Genomic DNA, 11,312 nt, shown 5'->3' on the forward strand with positions numbered 1-11,312 from the left:
CACGGGACACGATAACTTAAGAAGGCTTAAATGGAGTTGTCTTGATACTTGGTAGGTGGGTAGGTCTTGATGAGACCTGAAAATGATTAGATTTTGGACCCCCTAGCGGTTTGTTATGGTAATGCAGCTGAACTTCCGGTTTTGATATCTCATGATCTAGACATGCTAGTTTTTCAATGTTCTGCAATATTGCAGAATGTCACAATAATTTGTCCTGAAATGTGGAAATACTTTCTGCAAATGTACACTTTTGTGACCTGATTCAAACCCATACAAGAGTGCATGTTGGCAAATATTTTATATGCAATTTGAAAAATACAGTCATGCAAAACTAGTATATCATAAAGTCAGTAGTAAGCACAAACTTTAAGGTGAATTAAAAATAGTAATTATTATAATAATGATTGTATTAAACATACTTAATAATTGTGCTTGTAGTACAGTGTATATCTGACATAATACTGACAATGTCCTCATGCATTTCAGTTTTACATCAATTTTGTTAATTTAAAACTGCATTGTCAGAACATTTTGCCAATAATTGGTTGACTTGAAGGAAGTTATTAGAAACACTTAATCTTGGATTTTATGCACTCGGAAGTCTAAAATCTCTGATCTCTTGTTTCTTTCTTGTGTAAGAAGTTCTAGTGAAATCCTGACAAAAGTCTTCTCTGTTTAAAGTTAAAACTTTTGGTCCAACACAAAAATTCTCTCACCTAGAGCTTTCAACCAGTCACTCTGGTCTTCCTCAGTAGACTGACCCAGTGAAGCTTGTCACGTGGCTTCTTTGAAGTGTGACGTCAACACTGGGTCAAAGGTATCTGGTAGATGACGTCACACTTCAAAGAAGCCACGTGACAAGCTTCACTGGGTCAGTCTACTGACTGAGGAAGACCAGTCAAGTGACTGGTCGAAAGCTCTAGGTGAGAGATTTTTTTGTGTTGGACCAAAAGTTTTAACTTTAAACATGTAACTACCAACACTTTCATGATAGTAAAAATTTTCTCTGTCCACCCATGTAGATGTTACGTGAGGTTGAAGCCCGCCCCTCCAGTGTGTCCCCGCGTGTGTTAGGTCTGGTGGATTCACTCTGGGAGGAGACACTGGGAAACCTGTCTCACATACTCACTGGAGATGTTCTTAACATCAACCTGGACCAGGTAAGTTAGTATTATTTATGCACAAATACTTACAGATTTGGTTGGTTTTCCTTTAATGGTCGTCGGTGGCGCAACGGTTAGAGCGTTGGACTCGGGACCGAGAGGTCCCTGGTTTGATACTCACCGTGGCCCGACGTTGTGCCCTTGGGAAAGGCACTTTACACGACTTCCCCATCTATACGGTGGAGTGACGCCCACCGAGCCTCTTAGGCTAATCTGTCTGTCTGGGTGCCAAAAACACCTTACGGATGTGACAACATCTCATATTGGCCACTGAGAGCCGTAAAAAAGTTTTTTTCCTTTAATGCCATGATAATGATCATTCTGGGATACTCATTTTCACCTGAGTGAAGTAAGGAAAGTTGTGTTCATTGCCTTTTCCAAGGGTACAAGGTTGGTGACTTGGCAGGATTTGAACCCTGGACCTCTTGGGTCTGAGCTGCGAATGCCCAACCATTGTGCCACACAACCCCACTTTGCCGCAGTATAGTACAGTGGATTCATTCCTCATGCTAGCTGACATCTTTCACACTGCAGTCGTCCCTCAGACATCTGGAGCTGCATAGTTCCTGTTTAGAACTTACACCTGTACATATTTAGTCAGCCTGTCACAAAGTGTATAGAGGCTGAACAAATTTCTTTCCATAACTGCTTGTTGTGAACCCACTGTGAACCACATGTGCATTACCATACAAGAACCCCCCTATTTTAGAAGTTGAGAATGTTTCTGCTAGAGGCTACAGTTCAACTGGAAGCTTGCTTGCATAAGTACAATACTGCTACACACCTACCAAATACATGTAGATCCATTTACTGCTTCTAGCATTATGCTAAACACATACAATCAACAAAATGCTTAAAAAGCCTGCTGTAGTACCATTGGTAAAAGCCAGGTGGACCATTTTTGAACTTAACCTTCATTTTCACAACAGCTACCCACATACCAAATATTAAAAATATCCATCCACTGTGAACTATTTGAGTTATGAACATGACATTGAGGTACATACAGACCCACACCACAAACCCAAACTGAAGACATACATGTTGTACCCTTCTGAAGAAGTCAGTAAATATATAGTAGTCTAAGAGTGAATTCATTCCTAAAGCTACCGACATCTGGAGCCGCATAGTTCCCATTTAGAACTTTTATTCAGCTTGTCACACGACCGGTTTCGCCTGTGTGGCTTCTTCAAGTGTACAGAGGCTAAATGACACAAGTGCATGAAGTTTTCACTTAATATATACCTTTCCAGTGCATAGTGCCCTCAAGTCAGGTACATGTACATGGCGTTCAGATTGCCCTGACCTGTTATTATTAAGTCAATTAACTGAACTATTCTTCCCTTTCAGATTGAAAAAGCAGAGGCAATACTTCTTCAGCTGAAGCAGGCTGTTGAAAGGAAGGCACCGAATGACGAGCTACAGAAACTTTCTTCCGAGTTTTTCAGCGCGATCCCTCACCGACCTGACCACAAGGACACCATCAAGAACAAGAGGGAAATAGCACGGAAACAGGACATGTGTCAGGTATAGTGTACTAGGCAGATATAGTCTAGAAACAAGACATGTTTGGCTTCAGTTGAACCATAGCCTAGAAACAAGACATGTTTGGCTTCAGTTGAACCATAGTCTAGAAACAAGACATGTTTGGCTTCAGTTGAACCATAGTCTAGAAACAAGACATGTTTGGCTTCAGTTGAACCATAGCCTAGAAACAAGACATGTTTGGCTTCAGTTAAACCATAGCCTAGAAACAAGACATGTTTGGCTTCAGTTAAACCATAGCCTAGTAACAAAAGAGTCTAAATCCCTCCTGCTATAAAATTGCAACATGATGTAACCCAACACTAGTTACCATGGTGACAGACGTCTGGTTCTGGTCATTGACCTCAACTGTTTGGAGAAGAGAAAAAGAGGAAGACGAAACTGAGCAAAAACAATCATAAAAACTTCTTTTACAAAGGTAAACATAATCAAAACTGGTGTTACTAGATGTTGCAACCTTTGTCTTCAACTTGTCCTAATTTTCCTTATTTTTTGTTCCTTTCCCAGCTGATTCGAGACATGGTAAGTGTAAGCGAGGCCACAGGCTGGACTTCCCATCCGAGCGCGGTCGCTAGGTACCACGCCCTCCGATGTAACATCCAATCACTGGCCAGGGACAGCGAAGACTACCGTACTCTGGAGTCCATGATTCACTCCAGCCAGGAAAATGGGTGAGCAACCAGGAAGTATTGTTTTTGGGTGGCACTATTTTAGGGGAGTTTGTATGTACTGTGAAACAATTTATGCTTGTGAAAAATGAATTAGAGTCTTGCTTTGATAGCATGTCTAGACATCCTCACTATTCTCACGGCCATGGACACCATGTGACTCACCTTACCAGACTCGGGCTTGGTTTCAGCCAGCTGATCTACCACTTATTCCAGCATCACTGTATCAGTAGTCCCGAGTGCAAATGTGGGCATCCAAATGAGACACCTGATCACTATTTATTACACTGCAAATGTTACAATATTGAAAGGACTAAAATGTTGTTATCTATATCTTGTCTTCGTCTTTAAAACATGCTTCCTTCAGACCCACTCAACGCAAACGACGCCACATTATGTACTTGACTTCTTACAGGTAGCCCCTCCCTCCCATACCCTACTAACTGCCGTATCTTTGATATTGTGTTTAACTATATCCACCACTCTGGAAGATTTGACCAATCTCATTAATGTTATGCTATAGGTATTGGTGCGCCAGCCACTTTTATTTTATGTTTATGTTATACTTTATGTCATCTTTATGTTAGCATTTGTATTATGTTTTATGAGCAGCGGATTCACATGAGCACAACAAGTGCTTCCTATCTAATGCTCAAAAATCCATGTGAATAAAATAAAAAAATTTATGCTTGTGGTAGCAAAATTTCTCAGTCGGAGAAAAATGGACATCAGGTCAAGTGCAGAAAGAAAGAAAGAAAGTTGGCAAATAATTTTTTTAAGGTAATGATAAATTCGTGGGACAGAAGTGACCACAAAAACTGTGAAACTCAATATAACTCAATATAAATACCACAAATACTGTGAGTGATACAGTAAATACAGTATTTCATCTTCAGTGTGAGGATTAAAAGTGGGTAGGCAGAGATTTGGTTTTTAGTTGATTGACAGGGTTGTGCTCTGAGTGCTTGGATGTGGCATGAGGCTGCCAAGAATATTCATGTGTAATGAATATTGCATGAAATATTACTGATAGGTTCAACTTCTTAAAGTACTAATTATCTCATTGGTTACAGTACTCCGCCAATCAAAGTTGAGAGTGTTTTTCGAGTGTGCCGCTCCATGGAGGAAACTGGGTTTACCTCTGCCATTGGGAACATCCAAACTAAGTTCCACTCCTCACAGGTATACTATCTCTCTTTTGTCTTATCAAAAAGATTTTGTTACTTATCAACCTAATTTAAAACATCTGATAATGACTAATAATAAGTTATAATTGAATAATATAATTGTATTATTTTTTAATTTTCATGTTACCCACTCTGGCTATGTATTTTCTTTAAAAATCGAACAAGCAATGAATTTAATTCTTTGTTGCCAATTGGGAATAATATTATGTACCAGTTGGTTATGTCCAAATCTTTCAAAACTCATGTAATTTTAAATCAATTTCAATATATACTTAGTATACATACAATTTTGTATTAGATAGATTGTAGCTTTTTTTAACCTACTATGTTGTGTGTTTTGCAGGCACAGAACTTTGTTGGCATTTTGTCAAGGTATGTAAAACTTGAACAACTCATGGAATGAAATATAATCCTGTTGAAGCCTACACCTACATGTAGATCTGATGCAAGATTTCATGCATTTTATACCTGTTAAATTCTCAAATATTATAATTACACCTTTATTTCCAATCTAACCATCGTTATCATATAGCTAAGCGGCATTGACCAATAAGAAGTCTCCATTTCCCATTGGTCATCAGGCTGTAACATAAGTGAAAAATAATGAAAAAAAAAGTGGTCAGTTATAAGAATAACTGTCACTGACCACTTTTTGGACCATATCGTTATACGAGGAACAGGACACTAACTGTAGTGTTAACCCTTTATTATTATCTGTATTAATTTAGTGATTTTGACATGACCTTGAAACCTTTGTTGTCCAGAGGTCTGATGCTGCCCAAGGTCGTAGTTGATGACTTTGGCGGAACCAGAACAGACGCAGGCATGCTGGGACATGGCATCTACTTTTCTGATGCAAGGTAAGGCCACACCAATTTAATTTCTTGGTTAACGGATTTTTCTAGAAAAATAATGTAGCGGGCGGGTGAAAAAAAAAAAAAAACAGGCCTAGGCATCCTATTATGGCCCAAAATGGTACGATAGGAGCCATGAAGTCAACACACCAGGCTGGTTCAAAATTAAACAATGAATTTTGAACTTTTAATGATACCGTTGCATTGAAAGATGGAATAACTGTTACAACTATATAGGAAGAAAAGGACTGTTTTCAACTGTTCAGGGCAAAATATGAGCATTTTGCAGTTGATTCTGAATTTTTATTTTTATTTTCAAATCAGAAAAAAATGAAGCGGGCGATTCCGTTAACCAAGAAATTAAATTATTGTGGCCTAAGGGTTCTTGCTAAGGCCACACCAATTTAATTTGTTGTTTCTCAAAAAAATATGATGCGACAGGGCGAAAAAAAAAGAACAGGCCAAGGTATCCCATGATAGCCGGAAATGTTACAATATGAGCTCATGAAGTGAACATACCAGGCTGGTTTATAACTAAAACAATAGATTTTGAACTTTTAATGAAACAAAAATGCATTGTTACATTGAAAAACTTTAAGAACTAGGAAGAAAAGGACTTTCTTCAACCGTTGGGGCCAAAATATGTCTTTCATTGAGCATCAGAAAAAGATGGACAGGGCAATCCTAGAAGCAACAAATTAAATTGGCGTGGCCTAATGTTCTTCCATAAACTTGACTAAGCTGGTGCAGAGAATAGTACAAGGATTTAGAAACAAAATCCCTAAATATATCTTTCCTGATAGGTATTTGTTTTGTATGTTTTCTGAAAAAATTTTGGATACATGGTGCTGAAATGCCTTCCATCAATTTTAGAATTCAGTTCTAGAATAGGGCGTGACCCCTTGCAGATTTCTTTTGTACTGCAGGGTAAAATTTCTATTCTGCCACAAAGATGACAAGATATATTGAAATGATGTATTTAGAGTTGTTGTTGTTGTGTAATAATTTCTTGCATGTTCATCATTGTTCATTTCTCGCTGACCCCCCTGCATATTCCACTGACCTCCAATCAGCACGTCGGCAGAACGTACTGCGCCTGCGCAGAATACCGATTTTTTACGGTTTTCATTGGATTTTTGGTCAACGTTGCATTAGAATTTTGCTTGTTGCAGACGATATTTTTTCCGACATAACATTTGGAAAGTACAGACGGAGTGTTAACCTTATATGCGCGAATACAACCTTATATAGGACATTCTGCGGAAGTGCTATGCACAATATATTACAGATTTCGCGCAGGTGCAGTACGTTCTGCCGACGTGCTCCTCCAATTCAATCTTCCTGTAAATTTATGGTTACACCATTTCCCCTTCACTTCCTGAGACTTGACTGTATTTGGACACACAAGCAAACAAACAGACAGACAGACAAACACACCTGAAAACAAAATCTTGAAGGTAACAAGTCATGGTACCGGGGCTCTAGCCAGCACCCATTTTTCCATCAATAGCAGCAACTTTGTGGCGTGTGATGGAACATTTTTTAAACCAATCCATCAACCTTGATGGACGAAATTGACAGAAATCTTGGATAGAAATAGGCAAACATCTAAAGAACCACCACCAACCACTCTCAATCCCATGATTTGCTTCTCAAAATGTTGGAAACTGCATTTTTAAAGGCTTGAAAATGCAAAATTTGCCTCTTGGACCACCCCCTCCCCCCAGCTTGTGACCACTCTTACTACTTCCTCCCAAACATAAACTTTTCTTGCTAGAGCCTTGCATTGTAAATTTGTATAAGGCAATGTACAGCATGTATGGTGCAGAAGTTTGCCATCTCTGGGATGATATTTAATTTGTTACCTTTAAATTATTTTACATTCCTCAGCACCAGTGCCAAGTACTCCTCCCCCAGTAAGACCAGAGGTAGGAGGTACATGGTTGTGAGTGAGGTGGCCCTGGGGAAGTGTAAGGATGTGTACCAACAGGACACCAGTCTCACACAACCTCCACAGGGGTACAACAGTGTGCATGGAGTCAAGAACACAGATGACATTCCTTCTGAGTTTAAGGTACATGTATAGGTAGAATGCTTGTTTGCTTGGAAAGGAAAAGGAAAGGTCTCCCATGCCCTTGTGCAGAGCGTAGGGTGGTGCCCATATCCATTTCTGTAGCCCTTGGGCGACACACAGTTGTGCAATGCTCTTAATGCTCTTTCTCATATGTGCTGAGTGCTAAGCAGAGAAAGATGTGTGTACCATTTTTAAAGTGGTATGACCCGGCCGGGGTTTGAACTCATGACCTCCTGGTTACAAAGCGAGCACTCTACCAATTGAGCTATTGCCGGTTGTTTGCTTGCCTGAGTGTATATTTCACATTAGGCCACACTGACTTAATTTTATGGATGACATTGTCTGAAAACCCAGAAACTAGTGTGCATGGGCAAATAAAAAAATGCAACTAAACCACACGAATACAAACCTGGTATTGTGAATTTGCGGTATTACATTTGGCAACTTTTACAACAAGCAATAGACATCTTCCCTCCATGAACGAGGTTGGTGTTGTGTACAAACAAACCACCACATTAGCAAGGCCGGCAGGTCAATGACCCAAAAACAACCAGACCAAAGAAATATATAGCCTGTCAAACAGGAGGTAAAAATAGATACACTGTGGTCAAACACAGACCACACTACTATAAAATAGGGGTGATAATGTAGAAATCCTTTTAAATTAAGCAATACAAATATACGACAACCTGCTAATGCACTCTAAAACACAGACTCAACAACTACCCACATACCAAAAATTATACCAACCATCCACCAGATTTTCCAAACATTCAACACAAAAAGACCAACGTTAAACATTTTGTAAATATCAAACGCAAACAGCTAAGAAACCCAAATTTAAACCACTAAACCATAATAATAACAACTACATGCTACCTTAATATCGCACAAACAGTCCATAACGCGCCAACAATAGAATAAAAAAATTAAACTGCAGTACCAAGGTCAATCACCAGGGGCTCAAAGTCAACCTACACAATCTCCAAGGCCCCATCCATCAATCTGCCAAATTTCATACAGTTCCTTTTCAACGATCTTCAGATATCAGACCAAAACCTGAAACGGAGCAAAAACAATACCCCCATTACATGGAGGGTAACAAGCCGGCACATGCTGGCCTTTGGCAGCATTTATAAATCAGCACTGTACTGAGTTCTGTAGTTCCATGGAGTGTCGGTAGCCCAGGAGCAAACAATGCTCATTTGAATCTATACTCTTTTTTTTATAAGGGTATTCAAATCTAGAACTGTTACAGTTATTACACATTATGTGGAATATTGAAAATGTTTTTTTTTTGTTTCAGGATAATGAATATGTCATCTACAATGTTCAGCAGCAGAAAATGAGGTATGTTTGTACTATGATTATATTCTGTGAAAAAATTCAATATTAGGCATCTTATACAATGAATGAATGGAATTTATTGCTCAACAGTTGTACATGGTATACTGTATGGCAAAAATGACATAGCAATCAAATAGTACTTATAAATTGAATATAATTATGATACTAAGTCTATTCTAGAACTATGACAGTCTACAGGAATATGAAATGTCATATTGACATACATGTACATGCAATGTATACATATGCTGAACGTTTCTGTTTGTTACAATATATTGTCTCTTATGTAAAGCTCTAAATATTATAATACGTTGGCCTAACTATGTGGGAATACACACTAAAATTAAAGGTGATCACTTCAAGTCTGAAAATTTTCGGATTGTTTCAGGTATCTAGTGGAGTTTTCGTTACCAGGTGACCAGGTGACACCTGTGGATGAAGCTGCATACCTGCACCTGCTGACACCTGAAGTGGAGATAGAGGAAGATCAGGATCTAAACAAGATCTGTAAGTGCAGCTGTAAAATAATTAATGACTAATTACATTATATGACTGTCAGCATGTCAGCAGAACATACTGCACCTGCTCAAAACCACAATTTTTCATAATTTTTGTTGGATATTTGGTCAAAGTTGCACCAGAATTTTGCCCATTGCAGATAATATCTTGTCTGTCACAATATTTGAAAACAATAGATGGGATGTCATCCTGTCTTGTTTTATTGCCATGCTTTTGGAATAAGAAAATGAAATAAGAAATGGAACAGCACTTACAGTACCAGCAGCCCATACGAAAAGACTGAAAAACTCTTTCTTACTCAGGGCAATACGCCTGTACAACGAGTCTTCGCAGTAAGACTCTTAGGACTCTCTGGTCTTTACTGTATTGCCCATGTGAGGCTTTTGTAATGTTTTTGTTTGTGTGATTGTATATGTTCTGCAATGTTAATTTGTATTTGTCAGACAAGTAACTGTAAAAAATCAGTGTTATTCAGCATGTTTTTGTACAGGCTGCAAGGCTGATTTTTATGAAAAAAATTGTCATAAAATACACTAATATGATTTGAAGCAAGATGTTCTGCCAAAGTGCTATCTACAGTTTGCTATGGTTTTCTTGTTCTCTGCCTTGTCTTATTGCCCTGCTTTTGGAATAAGAAAACTACTTGTCTAAGAAGACCACTTTTCCTCAGTCCCATGGGTGGTCGTCTTAGACAAGTTTGACTTTATACTGTTAAGTATTACAATGTAAGACTTTATATCTATTAAATGTCATTATTATGTTTACTGAAGGAAAACATATTGTTTTTGCTACGTTTCCTCTTCTTCTCCTGCAAACAGTGACCTCAATGACCTGAACCAAAAAAATGTTTTTTCTGTTACCACGGTAACTAGTGTTGGGATACATCATGTTGCAATTTTATAGCAGGAGGGATTTAGACTCCTGTCACCATATAACAAACATGATCTGCTGCCACATTTTCCACTGTACAAAAAAGCGAGAAGAAGTTGACCTCTCTATATTAGCTCACTGACTAGAACACTTTGTATTAGCTTAGTATATATATATATACTAATATATATGTATGTTCCTTATGTATGTACTGTATGTCTAAGTCAAGTAGTGCATCTTTTGTCTCCAATTTTCTACATACGTTTGTTATGTGTCTGCTATATCTTGACCTGTACCTAGCCTGTCGTGCCATGAATGTACAATAAACTTATTTCATTATCATTATCATTATAATGTGTTTGAGTAAGAAAAGAGCAGACCATATGCGAAGGTAAACATTATGCATTTTTCCTTACAAATGTTAGTATTGATATAATCATTTTTTGTCATGTAGCCCTTGAGGATGTCCAGAACATTGCTGACCCCCTGGACAAGGTCAAGGGTGGGCTGATCTCCAAATCAGGGGAGGAGATGCCTGTCCCACTCAAGTCTGTTCATGTCAGGGCAAAACTCCTGGACTTAGCTGCACAGGTAAACAAAAACAAAAATATGTTTAAAGTTAAAACTTTTGTTCCAACACAAAAAAATTCTCTCACCTAGAGCTTTCGACCAGTCACTCAGTTAGTCTTTGGTACGTACTGTATATTTTTGTGGCATTTGTATGATTTGAGCATGTCGGCGACGCGTCCGACCGCCGTTTGGTAAACAAATTTACATATGTATTCAGAACCTAGCCGGCCTAATTAAATTAGGCAAGCACATCTGTAGTAATCTTGTACGGTAATCCCGCTAAGGAATAACAGGAGCGGTGACAGCTCTAGGGTCCCGCTAAGGAATAACAGGAGCGGTGACAGCTCTAGGGTCCCGCTAAGGAATTCCGGAATAACAGGAGCGGTGACAGAGGGTCCCGCTAAGGAATAACAGGAGTGGTGACAGAGGGTCCCGCTAAGGAATAACAGGAGCGGTGACAGCTCTAGGGTCCCGCTAAGGAATAACAGGAGCGGTGACAGCTCTAGGGTCCCGCT

At 38.9% G+C, this 11,312-nt stretch overlaps 1 protein-coding gene across 1 annotated transcript in view; it reads left to right on the forward strand.

Moving 5' to 3' along the window:
• The window catches only part of LOC109479438 (poly [ADP-ribose] polymerase 4-like), a 98,929-nt gene that overhangs the window by 2,732 nt on the left and 84,885 nt on the right, over positions 1–11,312 (forward strand). Inside the window, exons 5-14 of the mRNA XM_019781403.1 lie at positions 1,023–1,160; positions 2,514–2,690; positions 3,216–3,379; positions 4,450–4,558; positions 4,907–4,935; positions 5,328–5,423; positions 7,308–7,491; positions 8,798–8,841; positions 9,227–9,345; positions 10,682–10,818. Of these exons, the coding sequence (XP_019636962.1) occupies positions 1,023–1,160; positions 2,514–2,690; positions 3,216–3,379; positions 4,450–4,558; positions 4,907–4,935; positions 5,328–5,423; positions 7,308–7,491; positions 8,798–8,841; positions 9,227–9,345; positions 10,682–10,818 (1,197 nt within the window). The remainder of the gene's footprint in view (positions 1–1,022; positions 1,161–2,513; positions 2,691–3,215; positions 3,380–4,449; positions 4,559–4,906; positions 4,936–5,327; positions 5,424–7,307; positions 7,492–8,797; positions 8,842–9,226; positions 9,346–10,681; positions 10,819–11,312) is intronic.

This window comes from Branchiostoma belcheri, unplaced genomic scaffold (genome assembly GCF_001625305.1).
Source record: "Branchiostoma belcheri isolate BF01 breed outbred unplaced genomic scaffold, Haploidv18h27 scaffold49, whole genome shotgun sequence".
Taxonomy (NCBI): Eukaryota; Metazoa; Chordata; class Leptocardii; order Amphioxiformes; family Branchiostomatidae; genus Branchiostoma; species Branchiostoma belcheri.